This window comes from Phodopus roborovskii, unplaced genomic scaffold (assembly GCF_943737965.1).
Source record: "Phodopus roborovskii unplaced genomic scaffold, PHOROB, whole genome shotgun sequence".
Classification (NCBI taxonomy): domain Eukaryota; kingdom Metazoa; phylum Chordata; class Mammalia; order Rodentia; family Cricetidae; genus Phodopus; species Phodopus roborovskii.
The window spans coordinates 651455-671891 of NW_026126623.1; the positions used below are offsets into that span (position 1 = coordinate 651455).

Below are 20437 nucleotides of genomic sequence, written 5' to 3' on the forward strand. Positions count from 1 at the left end.
GTTTAGAACATGAGTGTATTTAATTAGTATCTACATTTTTGTTTTTAAATTCCCTCTTTAAAAAATGTCTTCATAGGTTGCAAAACTTAGAAATAAGGCAGGAACTTCCCAGAGGGTGTGTGCTCTGGGGCCTGCTGAGCCTCCGCAGGAACCTGACTGCGCCAGCCTGGGCACCGCCCTGCTGTGCAGGACTGCTGAGAGTGTAAACTGACATCTTCCCAATGGAGATGCCTCGAGAATAATCTCCAGGGGAGTAACCCTCTGGGGAAAGACAGGAGGGTCATCACCGAAGGTATGTCGGCCAACAGTTAATTTGGTTCTATTATCAAGTTAAGAGTTCTTCAGGGAGCTGCAACTCGCTTTAAATTAGATGTGGAGAAGCTCATCTGACTACATAGTTTATGTATGAGACACTCACATAAAAAGGAAAACACAGAAGACAAAAATGTTCTTAATTTGGGGGAGGATATATTCCAACTTGAGGGAAGGGTGAAGGCCTTTCAGTTGTGAAGCCCAATCAGGACATTTCCAGAAAGTTCAGCACGCCCCCTCTTCACCCCCCCCACCCCCACTGGACAGGACAGGACTGGACAGGATGGAAGGGTCTGTTCCGCCTGGTTGGACTCTCCTGGCCCTGCCACACACATGCTGGGCTACGGCAGGCAGCTGCAGGGTCAGCTGGCAGTGCTCCTAAGGCTCTTGAGTGTTTATCAACTCAGCAGGTCAAAAGTCTGCAGACACTGGGTGGAGCAGCAGTAAGCCACGAAGCCAACAGTTGTCCTCCTGGGGGAAGGAGGGAGAGAGGAGCACTGTTAGCTCAGGGTTGAAGGGTCTGGCTCTTCCCCACCCGGAGACAGTCTCTCTTTGTTAGAGCAAGTGACAAGGCATGAACAGCACACATGAGATGTAAGATGCTGTTTTTCAAGCTGAGCCCAGGCAGCAGGTAAGGCATGTGTGTGCATGTGTGCTCCCACCGTCAGTGGAGTCTGGATGACACACCATCCCTATTAACAGCTAAGGGAAAAGCTTTTCCACCTTTTAAAGCCAACAGGGCAGCCGAAGAATTTGAAGTACATTGTACAAGTCACAGTTAAGTACAGTGTTTCATATCCCAGTACCTATTCCCAGTACCTGGAAGGCCGAGGCAGGAGGACTGCTATGAGTGCCAGGGCAGCCTGGCCTACAGAGTCAGACCCTGTCTCAAAACAACAATAACAGAAACATCAAAAGAAATTAAGGCACACCACCAATTCAGCTGTAAAACACATACACGGCAGAGCTTAGGTACTACCCTGGGAAGGAGCTTACCAACTAGTACATTCATACCCAGACTGCTCACAGAAGTAATTCAGGATCTGCTTATGTGACTCAGAGGCCTTACATAACAGAGATGCTCTTCTCAAACTCCTGCTGGGCACCTTAGCACAATGAGTCACGAGTTCCCTGGGGCTCTGGACAGTGCCTTCTCCTCCCACCCAGAGCCATCCATCCTCTGGTGAGGGGAGAGTAGTCTATTGTTTTCACAGTGCAGCACTCAATCCTATCTGCCTTCCTCTGTGGTCCTGGAAAGCAACCTCCACAGACTACCTTTGAAGCTGCACGGCTGATTGTATGCATCCAAAGTGTCAGACAGAACAGGGGATGGCAAGGCTCTAGGACAGCAAGTGGTGGAAACATTCAATAGTTATGGCACCATGGTGAGTTCAAAGTCTGTGGGGGTAATATGGCCTTTTCTGACTGAAGAAAATTAAAAAACAACCAACCAAACAATTAACCAAACCCAGATCAAGGTATAACAAGAGTCTCTATGATGACCCTAAAGGGATCATTTTCTCATGAGCTGAAGAATACGGCTGAGGTCCAAATACAGAGAATAGAAGCTTACATACCAGGTGAGGGTATCTTGACTTCTTGTATGTGTAAGTATATACAGTGTGGGCATCTGTTAGAATGTATATGGTACACATGAGTGTGCATAAATGTGTGGGGCTAGAGGCCACACTGTACATCTTCTCTGATCTTTCCACCTTCTATATGGAGGCAGGGTTTCCCCCTTGAACCCAAAGTCTCCAATTCAGCTAGACTGGCTGCTCGGCTCACCCCTGGGATTCGATCTCTGACTCCAGGGGCTAAGGTTACAGACAGGCTTCTATGCCAGCACAGCTTTATGTGGGTGTTGGGGATCCCAACCCCAGTTGTCACACGTGTGTGTCAACTATTGCTCAACTGTGGGAAAAGGTGACTATGTAAAGTATCATAAGGCAAAGGTTCTGGTTGGTGAGGACAGGAACTTGAGGCTTTTGACTGAACTGATCCAAGAACCTTGAGCCTCTCTCTACAGATTTCTTCATACTGGAAATGAATCTGTCCATCTTCTAAGAAAACTAGTGTTCTTTTATAAAAAAAAAAAGGGCCCAATGACTTCACATAGGGTGGCTGTCTGAAAAGGAAGTGCCTATCTATTCAGGCAGGACCCACCATCACCACCAATATTCAAGGCCTGCAGGGATATAAAGAGTAAAATCCTAGCATCCAGAGATCAACCCAAGAGTACATCACGGGAGGTAACACATACTGAAGGAGTCTTGCCTTATTGCCTAGTGATCTGGAAAAGGCATGAGACCTGGATTCTAAGAACACCAGTCAAAGAAACCAAGCAGATGGTTGGACTTGGCCAACAAGGGTGCTTTACCTAGGTCTCAGGGTTTACTGTATTACTAGACCATCGGGGAATGGACTATAAACCCATGGACCAGAATCCCAGAAAAGCTTCATGAGTGTATTAGTAGCAAGGATGGATGACCTCAACTGTCAATCAACAGGATTTAGAATCAGAGAAACAACCCCCTGGGCATGTCTGTTAGGGATTTTCTAGATTAAGTTAGAGACACAAGAACCATTTCAAAGGGCAGGTGGCACCATTACAAGTTCAAGGCTAGCCTGGGCTACCAAGTGAGTTTCAGGTGAAACTCTGTCTTGACAAAAAACAAAACTAACCAAGCAGACCTATCTTTTAAAAAGTGAAAACAGCAATGAGGTTTACTTTGCTGCATTCCCTTCCATGATACCAGGAACGGACTTCTAAGGCATGGCACATGCTAGGCAAGTGCTCTGACACTGAGCTTTGTTTCCAGCTGTCTTTTTATTTTCAGCTGAGACACAGTCTTTTTTCTTATTATGTTTCCAGTATGGCCTTGAACTCACTCCACTGCCCAGAAGATGTTGCACATGCAATCCTTCTGCCTCAGATACTCCCTGGTCTGGAACCAACAAGCCTGGCTGGAATTGTTTTCCTTAACTCAGGAAATATAGAAGCTTTCTGTTAGATATTCTGCATTGCCTGTCGTTGTTCTCCACTCCCCCTCCCCAGCCCTCCCTCCCTCTCCCTCGGTTCTGTGATAGTGCTAGGGGTGATCAAATCCAGGGACTCACACATGCCGGGCAAGCACTCTATTGCTGAGCTATGTCCCTGCCCTTCTGAGTAAGTAAAGTCAGTTAGAACTCTAGCCCTTGTTATTTTATTCAACATTAGAATACATGCATCTGTATAAGTCACAAGTAAAACGATTTCAGAAACAAAAAGACCTTAAGTATATAATACGTTTTGGCGAATTAGCTGCTACAGTCAGACTCTTCTTGGAAGGCTTATTTTCAGTTTTAATCATGTGTACAAGTATGCTGGTGTGTAGACAGGTGCGTGTGAGTGTGGGTGTCCTCAGAGGCTGGAGGCGCTGGAGGCACTGGACGCCTCTGGAGCTGGAGTTACAGGTTGTTGTGCACTGCTCAACATGGGTGCTGGGAACCAAACTCAGATCTTCTGTAAGAGCAGTGTACACTGAACTGCGAGGCAGCTCTCCAGCCTTCACAGCAAGGACACTATCCTTAATTCTGTAACCCCCAAGCTTTTACAAGTTACACTTTTCAGCAAAGCAGCTGAGTCTGTGAAGGCCTGGGCCTGGCAGGGAGGGGCTGCACACATCTCCACTTCTGAGAGACCCCCAGCAGCTGGCTGTGTCTGTTTACTGTATTAGTGGGAGAGCTGTCCCAAGTCTACTGGTGAGTCCACCACCACTAACACAGGGTGTGTGTGCTCCAGGGTTTTAGGGGAGTATCTGAGGTAAGCAATAGCTCCAGTCAGAGAAGGCTGCTGACAAGCTTTACAAAGAACACAAGACACTCTACAGACTCAGAATCTGTGTGTATTTACAGCTGAGGCAGAAGAAAGAGCATATGAGCTAGTTTTAAAATACAGAGCTACGGCGATTCCTGAGGAGACGAATCACAATGCTGCTGGCACAAACTGAAGCGCACAGGCCTTGTGAGAAATGTGGGATTTTCTCTTGTAAATGTGCTTCTTGATTAAAAATAAAAAAGCATATCTTTGACTCATTACAGAAATTTAAGCCAAAAGAAAAATAATATTTATCAGAGCTGATAGGACGACATCCCACACACATAACTTGAGGAAGAGTCACCTAGTAAACAACCCATCATATATATCCGTCACATTTGTGCCATCGGAGACTTTCTCAAGAGAGCATTCCTGTGCAGGACCAGAGGCTGCCCCAGACTCCACGAGTGAGAAGAAGTAGGTGATCTGGTTATAGTACATTCCCATACAGAGCACAGCACACTACTAGGTAGTCTATCAGTAATTTCTAAATGATGCAGTACAAAAGAAACTTTCAAGAACTCCCAGCTATCCAGAAGGCTGATTCAGAACAGCAAGTTCAAGGCTAGTATGGACAACTTAGGAGACCCTGCCTCAAAATACAACATGAAAAGGGGGCTGGGGATGTGGCTCAGTGGTCCAGCACTTGCCTAGCACATGAGCGGTCCTAGGTTCCATCCCGATACTGAGAGAAAATGAAAACAAATCAAACATACACATCTGTTAAAAAGCATTTTTCTTGTGGGACATTTTATAAGTTACCTTAAGAGAATGTCAACAAATACACTTCTCTTAGAAGGTGAAAACAAACAAACAAACAAACAAAAAACCCCAAACATCCATGCAAACAATGTATTACTGATATCACGTCTACATTATTTCTAGAAGAAGGTGATGTGAATAAAAGAGAAGGCAAGAAAAGGTGAAACATTTCCTAAGAGACCAAACCAGGAAATAACTGTCTGGAAGACATTATTAAAAAGTAAATCACTGACAAATGGGAGAAGGGAATATCACACTGTTCTGAAAGCCGAAGGAAATCATAAGACCAAGACAGTTCTACACACCCAACAATGGGTCCTGATCCCCAGGGGCACTGACCCCATATCTGCAGCACTGCAGTCACTGGCTGCAGAGACCCAGACTCCCTCTAGGAAGCAGAGTGCACCATTCCAGCTTGACAGCTGCCTACCACAGGCCCCAGTGGCAAGTAAGTCAATGCACGAAAGGCTGAGTCTTCTGAGATGCATAGGACTAACATGAAAGTAATTCTCCCAGAAAGCAGTGGTCTACTGACATTTTCAATCTCTAAATCAATGATCAACTTTTACAGAATTCTATCTTCTTCTATAAACTGTGACAAGACTTTCTTATAATTATACAATTGTTTATATGTGACATGTGCATGCATGTACACCCCATAAACATTTGTCCATGCTCATGAACAACATTATGTATACTTTTATGCATACTAAAACATTCTGATTAATCAGATTATTTGTTTTTCTTGTTAGAGCCAGCAAGATGGCTCAGTGGATAAAGGTGGTTGCTATGCTGGACTGGAGATCTGCATTCAAGGTGGGAGAACCAACCTCACAGAGATGTGCTCTGACCTCCACACATATGTTGTGTCACATGTGAACCCACATCCATACATAACTCACACACACAAATAAACAAACACACACACACATTTTGCTATAACCAACCTTCCTTTTGTTAATGTAACTTTTTTATTCTCTCCTACAATGTATCTTGACTATAGTGCTCCTCCCACTCCACCTCACAGATCCATTCCTCTGTTTCCCTTCAAAACCGAGCAGGCCTTCCAGGGAAATCCACTGGACATGGCGTAACAAGTTACAATAGGATATACCCTCATACCAAGGTTGGACAAGGCAACACAGTAGAGGGTCTCAAGAGCAGGAAAAGGGTCAGAGACACCCCCCCTTACTGCCAGGAGTCCCATAAGACTACACAACCATAAGGTATGTGCAAAGGACCTAGCTCAGACCCATACAGGCGCCATGATTGCTGTATCAGTCTCTGTGAGGCCCTATGGACCCTGCTTAGTTTTTAGATGTGATTAATATTTAAATGAACAGAATGAGTTAAGCAGATCACCCCTACCATAACATAGGTGAGCTTCTTCCCATTAATCTTAAAGCAAGGTGTAGACAACATGCTCCCAAGACAAGACACTGTCTGCATCTCCTAGCTGCTACCCTCCAGCATCAAGTCCTGCAAGTTTCCACTCTTAGCCCACCCTGCAGTTTTGAGTAGTAGCTCTTTAGGTCTCCTTGCAACTCTTGAGACACTGCCCTTCTTCTTCCCAGCATTCTCTCTGCCCCAAGAATACTGCCTAGCCACTGGCCAATCAGCCCTTTTTTATTAAACCAATCAGAAGGCATCTTAGCAAAGACACATCTTCATAGTGTACAAAAGGCTTGCTCCATAACAACTGTCCTTGAATTAACTCAACCTTTCTCCCTCTCTCCCTTTCTCATTCTGAGACGAAAAAGAAAATCTCTCTGAGAACTTGCTACAGTGAAGAGGTGGCTTGCTGTAACTGACACCAGGGGATGTGGAAATGGTGCCCACACTGGGTAACAAACAGGCAGAGGCTGGAAGGGCTTTCAGGCACATTTATAGACAGAGCCTATTGAGAGAGACAAAGGAGAAGGTGGTGAAGAAAGATGGGAGGTACAGAGGGCGTTTTTACTGTCTTAGGGGTACATAGCTGTCATGAACACTATGTAAGCAGAAGTCAACACTGAGAACAAACAGGAAGTCAGCCAAGAGCTGACTTTTTGTTGCTTACAGTGAGATGCAAGGGGAGAGAAAGTACACAGGGGAATGAATTGCTAAGCAACCGTGAAGCAGACCTTGAAGATCTGAAAAATTCTCAAGCTTTCTTGAACAAAATGGTACGTACGATGTGGCGGCACAACCTTGAGCAAAGGGATCAGGTGTGTGACTGTGGGTGACTTCAGCAGCAATGTTGCCACCTTGGTCTGGACAGGACGAAGAACAAGATGGAGGGAGGTCATAAGATGTTTGGTCCTATGTGTCAGAATGGGCTCAAGAGCTATTTTGGCAGCAAGCATGCTGTGCTTGAAGGAAAGAATCAGCCTGAGGTGGGGCCATCTCAATTCTTTGACTTACCAGGCCTGAGGGGTAAGGCCATCTTGCTAGAGGATGGAGAAGATAGAGAGAACATGAAGCCCTTTGGGGCATGAACTTGGTAGAACCTGGAACCCCCCCCTCTCTCTCTCCTGCCCCATAGCACAGAGTGACAACAGCAACAGAGACAGTCTTCACTTCCTGTTTGCAGATGGAAAGAGTTCTGCCTAGAAGGAGTTATATTCTAAGTCTTGCCCATACCTAATTTAAACAATTTAAGGCAAGAACTTGCACTTAAGAGTTGATGCGGAAGGTGTTTCTCAGCTATTTGTATTTCATCTTGAGAACTCTTGTCTAGCTGTGTACCCCACTTTCCTAAATTGGATTGTTTTCCTTGATGCTCAGTTTTAGTTTTCTAGTTTAGATATTAACCCATTCTGTGGCCTGTCACTTTGTCATACAGAGCTTTACAGTTTCATGAAGTCCCATTTCTTGTTGCTCTTGGTGCCTGCTCACGAAGTCTTTTTCAAATTCTCTCTTCTATCACACACAGGGTATTTAACCTTATGTTGAGTCCTGGATCCATTTAGAATTAGATTTTGTGCAGGGTCATAAATATGGATCTATTCACATTCTTCTACAATTAGCCACCGGCTTGACCAGCACCACTTGCTGACAAAGATATCTTTCTCTCGTGTATATTTTTGACATCTCTGTCAAAACTCAGGTGTCTAGAGGTGTGTGGCTTATGTCTGGGTGGATATGGTGCTCTTGTCTGTAATCCCAGGACTATGGAGGCCAGTTTGGCTTACAGGAAACAAAATCCAAAAAGCACCAGTGTTGAAAGAAAAGAGGGCTTTTACATATTGGGATGCAGTGAGTTATCCTGAGAACAGGACGGACGTGCACTCGGGGGTAACACTCTGGAACTACAGAGGTCTTCAAGTTCCTTTCCTAACAATGACCCTAAACTCTTTGTAATCTTCTGCATGTTCACAGCCTGGCTGGGACCCCCAATGCACAATGACATAGTTTCCACCTTCATCTGGGGAGAACTTAAGTGCTGAATTGAGTTGGTTCCCAGTAGCCAATGATTGAATCTGTTACCTCTATGAAGTATATTAGAAATTCAAAGAACTGGCTTTGGAGAGATGGTGGACCACATGGTAGCAGAGGGTAGTGCATCTCAGAGGGCATGGTGGTTCAGGGCACTTCCCACATGCCTCGCCCTGTGCAAGTCTTCCCTCTGGCTGCTCATCAGGAGTCTCTGTAATATCCTTGGTAAAAAGCAGGCAAACACAAGTGCTTCCCTGAGCTATGAGCTGCTCTAGAAGATTAACTGAATCCAAAGAGGAGGTGACAATACTGTCACATTGTCTCTACACATGTTTATATCTTTAGATCAGTTACTTTCAGCCATGGTAAGAGAAGATTCTGCTTCCAGTGGGAAATGGTTAGAAGAGACTTAGAATTGGTCAAGGTGCAGAGAGTAAGCTACTTGAGAGCCGAACCCTAAACTGAATATCCATATAACTACCTCAGGCTTAGGGAACGCTGTGGAAGGTGTGGAAGGAATGTGAGAGCCAGAAGTCAGGAAAGACTGCTATGAAACACAGTCTTTGTGGTTGCACCCATGAGCTCACAGCAGCGGTGGTTAACCCTGTACAAGACTGAGCCCATCAAAATTCCATCACCAACTGGGGAGGGGCTTTTGAAACCCCACGCCTCCCTGAGGAATGATGCCACTGGTTACAGGCAAAAAGGGAATCACATTTTAAGGTGGCATGGCCACCTTAAGTTCTCCTTCCTCAAGTAAATAGTCCCCCCACCCATGTTCATACAAGGAATCCCAATTAAAAGCAGTAGGTCTCTCTCTCACACACACACACACACACACACACACACACACACACACACACACCACATTAACATAGGAAGATCTGTTGAGAAGATAAAGGGGATTGAATATGGAGAGAAGGGGTTAAGAAGACCACAGAAGAGTATATGATCAGAGTACAATATACACATGTACACACACGAAACTGTGACCAAAATTTCAAATGTTTATTAAAAAAAAAAAAAAGAAGTGAAACCTAGTTCTTTTTAAAATCTCAAATGTGCTAGAGACTGTTATAAGTACAGTTTTTATCTTCCCTAAATTCCTTATAGTGGTCCCATCTCCTGGTACCTCAGAATGTGACTACTATGGGACTTTCTTGTGTCTTTTCCACATTCATGTACATGGAGATGGGGCCTTCGGGAGGTATTTAAATGATGCCATTAGAGTGGGACCCTGACATGGGCAGTGCCCTTGGAGGAGACACCAGGTAGCTAAGTGATGTCTTTTCTCTCTCTCAGTAAGGAACTGTCTATCTGCAAGGCAGGAAGGGAGCGCTCACCAGAACCCAAACATGCAGGCACTCTGATTTGTGACTGCTAATCTTCAGAATTGTAAGAAGAAAATGATTCTTGTGGTTCAGGTCACCTGATCTACAGTATTCAGCTACAGAAGCCTGAGCTGACTAGTACAGAAACCTTATGTGGAGACTGTCCTTGCATGTATAATAGAGTAGGGCTGAATCCACAGTGGCTGGTGTTCTCATAAAAGGGGGAGGAGGCATTCAAAGAGGCGAATAAGTGCAGAGGGAAGATGATGGGAGTACGAACAGGGACAAGACAGCCATGCAAAAGGCAAGGAAAGAGGCCAGGACCAGGAAGATCCTCCTTTCAAGGCCTCAGAAAGACTCAACTGTGCTGACATCCTGTCTCTAGGCCTGAAACAACACAGTTGTGAGGTTGGCTAGCTTGTGCCATCTGTTCATACCAGCAAACTAACACCACCTTGAAAATGGGGTGGTCATCTTCCTGTTAGGAAACAGAACATGGGAGACCCTTTCATGTTCTGGAAAAGTCAGATGTGTGTTACAGTCTGATAAATGATATATTATGTGCAACTCCCCCGTTTTAATAAACAGATGATAAAGTTCTAGGAATGAAAAACTATACTCTATAGCATCCAAAGCCATGGATTTACTAGCTATTCTTTCCTGTTACATATTTGAATGTTTAATATTTATAGCTTATATGAAATATTGTTACTTTGCTTAATTTAGGAAAAAACTAACACTTCTATGGACATTAATATTTTGAGAGAATAGTCAATATGCTCTCTTTTAAAGTAATACCAGATGTCTACATGAATTGAGATCCTGGCTGATAAAATACATCATTTCAATGTAAACTAAACTGAACACATCAGAAAACTTCAAAATAATATTGTTTAAACATTTTGTAGTTTATGGTATTGAAAATATTAAGTTTAAGCATTTGGGCTTCAGTTACAAAAGAAAGACTATAGGAGCAAGCCCATGGTCCTGACACAATGTCCCTGGCAATGGCGGTGGAGTGCAGGAGGCTGGATGGGAGGAAAGCCACAGGCTCTCAATTTCAGAGCCCAGTAATAACCCACGGAAACCCACTCTGTTGTCATGGTGCTCCATCCCTGCTTAAACAAGGCCCCAGGCTCTGCTCAGCAAAGGGGTACTCCACCTAAACCCTTGTTACTCACTCATCTTTATAGTCATACTATCACATCATGTCTGGGATCAGAGAAGCATACACATTTCTAGGTAGAAGCAGGGAAATCAGTAGTCATAAATGGAATCATGGTTAAGTTGCCCAAGCTTCATGTAGCTCACAAAATCTACTTTATTTTAGCAATTCCTATAATGAGAAAAGAGTCTATTAGTAGTGGGCATCGGGAACATGCTGGCCCAGCTTTGTCTGTGTATTTAGGAGATGTCCTCTAGGAAACTGTATGGCAATGATGCATGAGGATTTCTAACTGCAGCTGGACGAGTAAATAAGAGTTTTCTAAGACAAGCTGCTAAAATGAAGGTCACTTGCTAAAGACTCAATAAAGTAAGAAGGGCAAGTCCCTAAGCTATGATAATAACAACACCAGGACTCACTGCCCTGTGCTCTTCATGTAGATGTGACTGATTCCTCACAACAATGGGGCTCAGAACATACCATCCTCATTCTAGAGATGGTCAACTGTTTGTCCCAGATCTACCTCTCAGGTGGAGGAGTTAGAAGCAGGGCTGTGCACTCCACCATGTCATGCTTCTGTACTCATAGATGGGTCTACTTAGTTAACCTAATCCCAGTACTAATTCCCTGTCCTCTTTAACTTGAATGCAATCCCATTAGGTTTGGTTATGTAATCACCTAATATTAGAAATAATATGTGATGTACACATACACATACATAAATACATATAGTTTATGTGTTGCTATTGGTTTGGTTCATGATTCCTTCCTCAGAAGTTTCTTCCCAAGGCAAACCAAAAATATGCTGTTCTTCCTCCTGCTTTTCTGTCTTAGAGCTGGCCATAAAACATTGATCTGATCTTGTCCCACAGTAGTCCCCAAAGTCTTAACACCCTCCCCATTCCAGAAGGATCCTGCACATTTCCTAGAGGGAAGAACAACACATACACAGAGAGGCCAGAGAGAATGCTTTAGAAAGATACTCCCCACTGGGTTCCCACGCCAGGTCTACTAGTAATCAGACCACATAGCGAAGTTTCCATAAAAACCCTCCGGACAAGTGCAGGGGTTTTCAGATAGTTGAAAGCATGGGAATTGTAGGAGGGTGGCATACCCAGGCAGAGGGCAGGACACTCCACACTTCTTCCCCAGGCCTCTTCTGAGTATCCTGCATATGCACCCTTTGTGATGGCCTTTACAACAGGTTGGTTTAAATATTTCCCTGGGTTCTCTGAGTTGCTCAGGTAAATTATCTGAACCCAAAGAAGGGACTCTGGGAGCCCCAGTGTGTACGCTGGTTAGAAGCACAGGTAAAGTTAGCTGGCGCTTGTGAGTAGGACCTAGATGGGGTGTACAGCCTGGGGGTCTGAGCCTCAGCCTGTGAGATCTGCTACCATGTCCAGGTAGACAGTGTCAGACAACTGGTGCCACGTGTGGAAAACACTCAAGCACTACATGGTGTATATAGTAAAAACAAACTGGACAAGTTTGAACTGGGGCCTTGTTTGTTTTTCCCAGAACAAGCATGAAACTGAAAAGATTCAAAGTAGAGCTTCTGTATGCAGAAACATCAAAAAAATACAAAAATGTTGAAATAGGAACCTAAAGCATAACAAATAGGATTATATTCAGGGCAAGGAAAAACTAGGCACAGCTTGGGAAAGGAAAGGCAGAGACACAGAGGAGGCAGCTCCATTTGCTGAGTAACTATCACATGCCAGGTGTTTGCCTCCCTCATCTGCTAATCCCAAGTATGGCCAACTATGCAGACTCTTCTGTCCCCATTCTGGGGCTCAGGGAAGCCTGGCAAGCTGGCCATAGATTAAGAAAAAAAAAAAAACAGGGCCAGGGGTACTGAGTCTTGCCTAGAATACCCACAAGGCTGTGCGCTTCATTCCCAAGACCTTGGAGAAAGGAAAGAAGCAGAACTTAGGCTGGATGCGGTGGTACATGCCTGCAATTCCAGCATTTTGGAAGCAGAAGTAGGAGGAAAAGGCTATTCTCTGATATACAGCTAGATACATGCTGGCCTGGACTGTATGAGACTCTGTCTTAAAAAAAAAAAAAAAAATCTAATGTGAAACCCAGCCAAGGCCAGGCGCATGGGGATTTTCCAGTGCTCCACTACCTCTCACTGTCCACCATGCTTTCTCTAAATGACAGTATCGGCTCTGGATGTTACTTAGAGAACATTCTTCATGAATTCAATGCATTTTGCCAAGAAATGCAGAGTGGCATGGGAATGCTGGTGGAAGTGTTAGGTTCAGAACAGAAACAAGCGTGTGTGCAGTGTGGCCACACACTTCCGGTTATGCCAGGTGAACACAAGGGCTGAGCTCTCCATGTACAAAGGCTGTCCCCAACCCCTTGCACCTGGGGTCGAGCTGGGATCATGAGCTGTTCCAAACAACATGCTCACCTGTGTGTGTGCTCTGTACATGTCCCAAGGCGTAACTAAGGAGGGCAGCCGGGCTTTCTTGCAGTAGTGAAAATGAGCAGACTTCATTTAGTCCAGTGGCTCTCAGCCTTCCTAATGCTGCGACCTCATTCTGTTGTGACCCCCAATCATAAAATTATTTTCATTGCTACTTCATAACTGTAATTTTGCTACTGTCATGAACAGTAATGTAAATATCTGTTTTCCAATGGTCTTAGGTGACCCTGGTGAAAAGGTCGTTCAACCCAGCCAAAGGGGGTGTGACCCACAGGTTGACAACAGCTGATTTAGCCCCTTCAAGCTGCAGACTTGCCACCCCTCCCATGTTGACTCCCTCACTCCCACCTTGCACCCCGCCCAGGTGTAAACCCTAGTGCCCACTTGGGCTTGATTACCCCTGGTGCAGGCCTGCCATCGGCGTCTCTCTCAAGGGGAAGAGCTTGGGATAGACGAAGGTAAACATGGGCTCACTACACCGGTGACAGTGCCCCAGGGGGCAATGCAGCAGCTCCAAGAGACTTCTGGGTAATGAGATTGGAGACAAAAAGTTCAGATCTGGAACACAAGAGAAAAATCCCATTTCCTTAAACTACACATTTGAAAATAATTCCCTTTGTTACCAAATAAGTTCAAATAGTTAAAAGTAAAGTACTTCATGTTGGAAATTCTGTTATCTGATAGGTAGGTATTCAATAAAAATCTAACATTATTAGGAAATGAAAGATTTTTTTTTTATATTTTTGATACTAAGGCAAAATGAAAATCCACTCTTTTAAGAGCAGCTAGAAGCTGTCCTGAGGCAGAGGCAAGGAAAGAATTAGATCAAATAGTCTTTAGGAACAAGGATCAAAAAGGCATCCGTCTACTCAGAGCAGGTTTTGCAGGCTTTCATAAGTCAGAGAATTGAAGGAGGATGGTCTGAAGGCACTCACCAACTCCCATTAAGTTCTTCCTGAAGCTATCAGGCCTTTGGTCAATTAAATGTCAATGAAAGCTAAGTTATGAAAAGGCTAATTATTGAAAACTATCAGATGCTGGAAGTCAAAGAGATGAATGAAAAATCAGGAAGCCAAGCTTTTCTTTGTTTCATTCTCATGAACAGAAACAGTGAACTCTCCTCCCCAGCCTAGTGTGAGCCACAAAGGACATGTCTAAGCCAACCATCTCAGCCACCTGGGCCACCTTGACCCAGGTTTACATAGCATTTAATATTCACGTTAAATGTTCAATGGAGGGAGGGATGCTCAAAATGAGGGGAAATCTAGAGTTTACCAGCAAGGAAACAGAAACTGCCTCTCTGGCCTTTTATATCTGCCCAGAACACACAATATCCACTTAGAAAACTGTAATTTATATAGAAGTACATAACTGAAAATTTCCTGTTCAGTATAAGAAAAAAAGATAAAGTAAAAAACATGTTACTGACCAGCAATATGGCTTAGTAGGGATGGGTGATTGCCACCAAGCCTGAAGACCTAAGTTTGATCTCTGGAACACACATGATAGGAGAAGAGAACTAACTCCTCCAAGTTACCTTCTGATCTGCACATGTACACACATGTACACACACACACACACACCACTCCATAAATACAGTTTTAAAACAACTTAGTTCTGAACTAACTAGATATTTCTATAAGGGTAAGTTGTTTTCGTTCAACTCCATTTAGCAACTTTAACATATGACATAAGGTTGGCTCAGTAGTTAAGAGCACCTGACACTCCAAGAGTGGACCCATATCAAGTGTGGGGGAATGTAACGCCCTGTTCTGTCCTCAATGGGAACCCCTTACCCCATATATGTACTTACACACAGATACACACATACATAAAAAATTTTAAATATGAAATATATTTTCTTAAGATTGTTCTGGCCGTTTGTTTATTCATGTTTGCTTCCTTTTCTCCCTCCCTTTCTGTTGGCAATGGAACTGGTCTCAGCATTGTACATGCTTTAACTACTGAGCCGTGTCCCCAGGCCCATCCAGTCCTTTCTAGAGGCAACTCAGATATGTGCCAACAACACCTCTACATACAGCAAGGCCCTTTCCAAAACAAGCACTAGCCTGCTTGATAACGCTGCCAAAGGCTTCTTGTTACATTTGCTGGAAACTAGGAAACAGAAAGGCAAGGCTAGCTCTTCAGGAGGAGATATTCACTTATGTTTTTCCCTACCACAAGCCTCTCACGTCAACCAAACACACCCGCACAACCCAGTTTCTCCAACTTAAATCGGTTTCTCTGGGAACTGCTGCCCTTTGCAATGAAAACCACATTTTAGTGAATGCTTCTGTGTGTCTGCAGGGGCTGCCAAAGGGACCAGTGCTGCAAATAAGAAAAGCACATATGACCATGGGACAAGCTGCATGAGAGGCTGAGACAGGGAGACCACTAATACACTAATACCAGGGAGCTACACACTAGGTTAAAATGGTCGCTTTAGTGTGAAATGTGTACGAGGTCATGATAACAACAACAAAATGTAAGATGGAAACCAAAACAGGATAAAAACCAAGTGTTTGTTTCCTGACTGAGACAGAAGAGAAGGCCCATGTACGTACCTTTCAGAAACCTGTGGTAGGTGTGGTAGAGACTCCGCATGGCCAGCTCCTGCAGAGGCAGGACATGGTCATCCTCTGTACCAATGGCTTTCACCTCAGCTGGGAGGAAGACAGTCAGCTGCCCAGATGAAAAGGACAGCAGCTTCACCTCAGACACCTGGATGGTGACACCACAGCTGCATAAAGACACAACATGGTGGTGTCAGCCATGACATACAGCTGTGGGCCAGTTCACAAGGTGATCACAATGTGTATGGGACAATTCACAGCAGCTGAGCTGGCAGCTTCTTTTCAAATGAGCAGATGCTGACCCAGGCTCTTGACTCAATCCTGGCTCAGAGACAGCAGCTGGAGTGTGGCTACGTTACTTCTGTAAGGCCGCCTCCGCAGTAGCCTTCCTCAGAGGATCTGGGAAGCTTGCTGTGTAAGCTCTGCTTTCCCTCATTTTACTACCCTTTCTAAGTTTATGTTGCCCGAAGCTTTCAGGTTAATTTTGTTTTCTTGAGACAGTCTCACAGTACAGGGAGTTCACTACATCAATGAGGCTGGCCTTGAACTTGCAGAGATCCTCCGCTTCTGCCTCCTAAGTGCTGGGGTTAAGGGCTACACTACCATGCCAGGCTTTCAGGAGTGGAGGAAGAGCTGGACAGATGTCTAAGCAGGTAAAGTGCTTGCTCTGCAAGCCTCATAACCCGGGTCTGAATGCTCAGAAAAGCCAGGCACAGGAACACTGACATCGTAACCCAAGTGTGTCTCTACCAAGAGATGGGAGATGGGGATAGTGGGCTCACTGGGAGACTGCAGGCCAGCCTGGCTATGAAGCAGCGACAAGACTGACCCTATCTCAAACAGGGTGGAAGGTGACATTAGAAGTTGTCCTCAGACCTCCACATATGCCGTGGTACACAACCATCCTATCTCCACAGCAGAGGTGGGTGGTGGATGGGAAGCCATGTTCTTTTTCCTGCTCTCTGCTGCAGAGTTGCTTCAACCTAACCCCTAACTTTGTGACCATTAGGCACCTGAAAGCCTCAATTCCTTTCTTCTCCAATGGCAAAAGTTAACAAAGGCGGTCCTCTGAATGCCACTGTCCTAGTTAGTTTCAGCTGTCAACTTTACATTACCTAGAGTCACCTGAGGGAACTCAAATTAAGAACAGCTCAGATCAGAGTGGCCTGTGGCCAGGTCTGTGAAAGAGTGTCTTAATTGATGACTCATGTGGGAGGGACTGGCCCACTGTAGGGTGGTCCTGGGCAGTGTAAAAAGGCTAGCTGAGCAGGAGGCAGTGAGCAAGCCAATACACAGCATTCCTCCATAGCTTAGTTTCTGTTCTGACTTCCCTCAATGAAGAGATTCTATCTAGAAGTATAAGACAAATCAACCCCTTTCTCCATAAGTTGCTTTTGGTCAGTGTTTTTATCGCAGCAGCAGGAAAGCTAACTAGAGTAACTACTAAGTCAGTGTCTTTGACTTTGGCCAGAGAAGAGGAGGACACACTGGGCACAGGACTGGAAGGCAGAAGCCCTGGGTTCCTTTGTTCATTACAAAATTATTCCTTTATCCCACTGGAAAGCAGCTATACAGCACAGTTACACAGCAATCCTCCTACAGCAGGGGCAGAGGAGGAGCTGAATGAATCTGTGCACGGGACTTTTGGGGGTGGATTCAGAGGGGTTCACTTTGACTTCCAGCTTCCAGTTTCGGCAGGAATGAAGGCTGGCAGACTAGAAAGCCACATGGAATGAAGAGTAGCTTGACAGCAGTATCGCAGCCCGAAAACTAAGGATGCTCATGGGTTTCAGAGGCTGGAAAAAGGGAGGTGGGAGGGTGGACCAGAAATGTAAGCTTTAATTCATGGCAAACACCATTGGGTATCTCTTTATGAATTGTCTGACGACATGGACAGAGATTACACATGATTATAAAGAGGCAAAGAAAACTAAAGACACAAAAGGAAACAGGCCCTAGGAAGTTATCAAAGTCTAGACAAAGAGATGGGACAAGAAGGGGTATGGAATAGCTAGTTGGGTAAGAAACCAGTGGTCTTCTCAGCAAGTGGTAAAAGCAAATAATTCATATTTTCTAACTACTGATAATTGGGGGGGGATCTGATATATTTTAAAGAGAAGTTATATAACATTTTAAGAGGCAGAGAAACATGAGATGGACTGGACTATTTCCACTTAGTGACTTCTCTTTCCAAACAGTTGGCTTTGTTCATCTGGTCTCATGAGCTCTAGTATTTTAGCCAGGAATCTCTTTTAAAATGTTATTTCAAAATAATCTAATACTATAAATTCAAATTGTAAAATTAACATAACCTATTGCCATGAGTCAAGCGATATAAAAAAAGTGGAGAAAAAGTGAATGATTTTTTTTCCCAGGCTTCCATCTTCAAACCCTAACCCTCCAGTGTCTAAGTCAGTCCCTGTGCTGTCTTAGTGGTCTTCAGTTTTTACTCTATATGCTCGTGGAGGGAAAAAGCAGTGATACAGCCTTTCTTTTGCTCCTCCCACACCTTAATCAAATAAGCTCACACAATACTATAATGCTCCACCCTTCACATGATCGTGTGGGCCATCAAGCCAGGACTAGAGAAATCATTTAAAGTCATGGAGTGTCCAGCTTGTGACTGGAGCATTGTTTACTATGTTCATCTCAGGTTTTTCAGGTTTCCCTCCTATCATCACACACGCCACAATAAAAGTAACACATCCTGTGCATAGACATTTTCATTACTGAAGATAATATTCCCCAAATGGAAACGTGTAGCCATGGAAACAAAGATGTAAATACCGAGAGGTTCTACACTGTACCATCCAAAGATTGGACGCTAGTACTTGCTACCATAATCATAACTGAGTTACCAATCACTTCAGTCCTTGGCAGGCTTGACTGATGAAAATCAATAGCTTCGTTTCTGAGTTTATCACCTTTGGAGATGTTTGCTGGTCATTCACATCTCCTCTTCTGTGACCTACCCAGTCACACTTTTTGCTTAATGCTCAGTTAAATTTAAAAAAAAAATCAATTCTTAGAACCTTTTGTATTGCAAATCTTTGTCACACACAATAAAATATTTCCATCTGGTCACTTTTGGAGATGGTGCCTCTCCCTACCCTGGAGTCTCTCCCCTGCTGTTCCATGCATCCCCTATTTCCTGCACGCAGAAGTCCCTCCCCTTTTCCTTCGCAGCATCTAACTCTTCTGATTATCAGGAGGGTTGTCCCACCATTTCTTCCAGTTACTTACCACATTATTTTACATGTAGGTACACTTTATCTTTTGTGTGTGTGTCCATGATATAAAACAGAACAAACTGTAGCACTATCAAATAAAACAAATGTTCACCTCTGAATTGGAATGCTGTCTTCACCACATTACATTTCCAACCAAGCACTTTTTAATTTGCTTAAGGAATTTCTGATCTGTTTCAGTGCTGTGTTTGGTTAATCCATTGTCAGTCCTACACGGTTCTCATTAACTCACTTCACCCCATGGTCTGACAGCTGATCTGCCTGCCTGCAGGATCCTTCTAAGATTCTTTTTATTGTAACTCTCAGTTGCTTATTATTGGCCTTGAACTTTACACTAGTTTTATCTGGACAGCTCCCAAACTTTTCCTTGGATACAATTCTTTCAACATGAAGTACTGTATTGATTGTTGGTTTTCCCAGATCTATTTTACCAGATGAAGACCGACCGCCTCCCTCCAATTTGCTGGCAGGTTTTTTTTTTTTTTTTTTTTTTTTTGCTTGTTCATCTTTTGAGTTAAAATGTCTGCTTCCTTTCCTAGTGAAAAGGCTGCTGACTATTAAAGGGAGCTGTGATGGTCAATGCCGACTGCCAACTTGACATGATCTAGGATCTCTTGGAGACAAAACTCTGGGTGTGTCTGTGACAGCTGAAGTGGGAGGACCTGTCCTATGTGTGAGAGCACCATGCTATGGGCTGCTCTGCTGCCTTGGCCTCCCTGTGGTGACCAACTGTGTGCCCACAAACTGTAAGCCAAAACAAACCCTTCCTCCTTTTAGTTGCCTCTTGTTAGATATTTTGTAACCAAAACAGCAAAAGAGAAAACAACCAAGCAACCAACCAAATAAACGAACAACAGTAACAACAACAAAAAACCCTCCAACCCAGGGGTGTGGAAGAAACCAGGGCAGAAAGCAAGCACTCCCTTTAGATTACAGGGACCATGAAAAAAAGGAAACCACAGGAAAACCTGCAACTGTTGTTCTTGGGATGAGGAGTTAGGTTAAGAGGGCTGAGTACTACAATGTTTCCTGTGTGGGGGGGACCCAACAGAAAGAGGCTGCCATGTGTAAGGAAAACAATGACTTGGGAAAATAACAGCCATCTGTCAAGCGGAATTTTGGCAAATGTCTTATTCTTTTGAGGCAACCTGGCAAGGGCATGGTGCCCGGGTATTGAGTCAAACACCAGGTTAGATGTCCTTGTGGAGATATTTTTAGATAGGATTAACATTTATATTAGTAGGCCATGAGTAAAACACATCACCCATTGGAGATCAGGTGAAGGCCAAAGAACAAAGATGGAGTTCTCCACAGGAAGGAAACTCTGCCCTTCCCT

General features: G+C 44.2%; 1 protein-coding gene across 4 annotated transcripts in view; it reads right to left on the reverse strand.

Annotated features, from left to right (window-relative positions):
• Positions 1–579: 579 nt before the first annotated feature.
• Lrrc28 (leucine rich repeat containing 28) overlaps positions 580–20437 on the reverse strand; it is a 132438-nt gene continuing 112580 nt past the window's right edge. For all 4 annotated transcript variants that reach the window (XM_051206515.1, XM_051206517.1, XM_051206516.1 and 1 more), the window contains 3 exons: positions 15845–16020; positions 13679–13838; positions 580–783 (listed from right to left, as the gene is read on the reverse strand). In XM_051206515.1, the coding sequence (XP_051062472.1) occupies positions 711–783; positions 13679–13838; positions 15845–16020 (409 nt within the window). In that variant the 3' untranslated portion in view covers positions 580–710. The remainder of the gene's footprint in view (positions 784–13678; positions 13839–15844; positions 16021–20437) is intronic.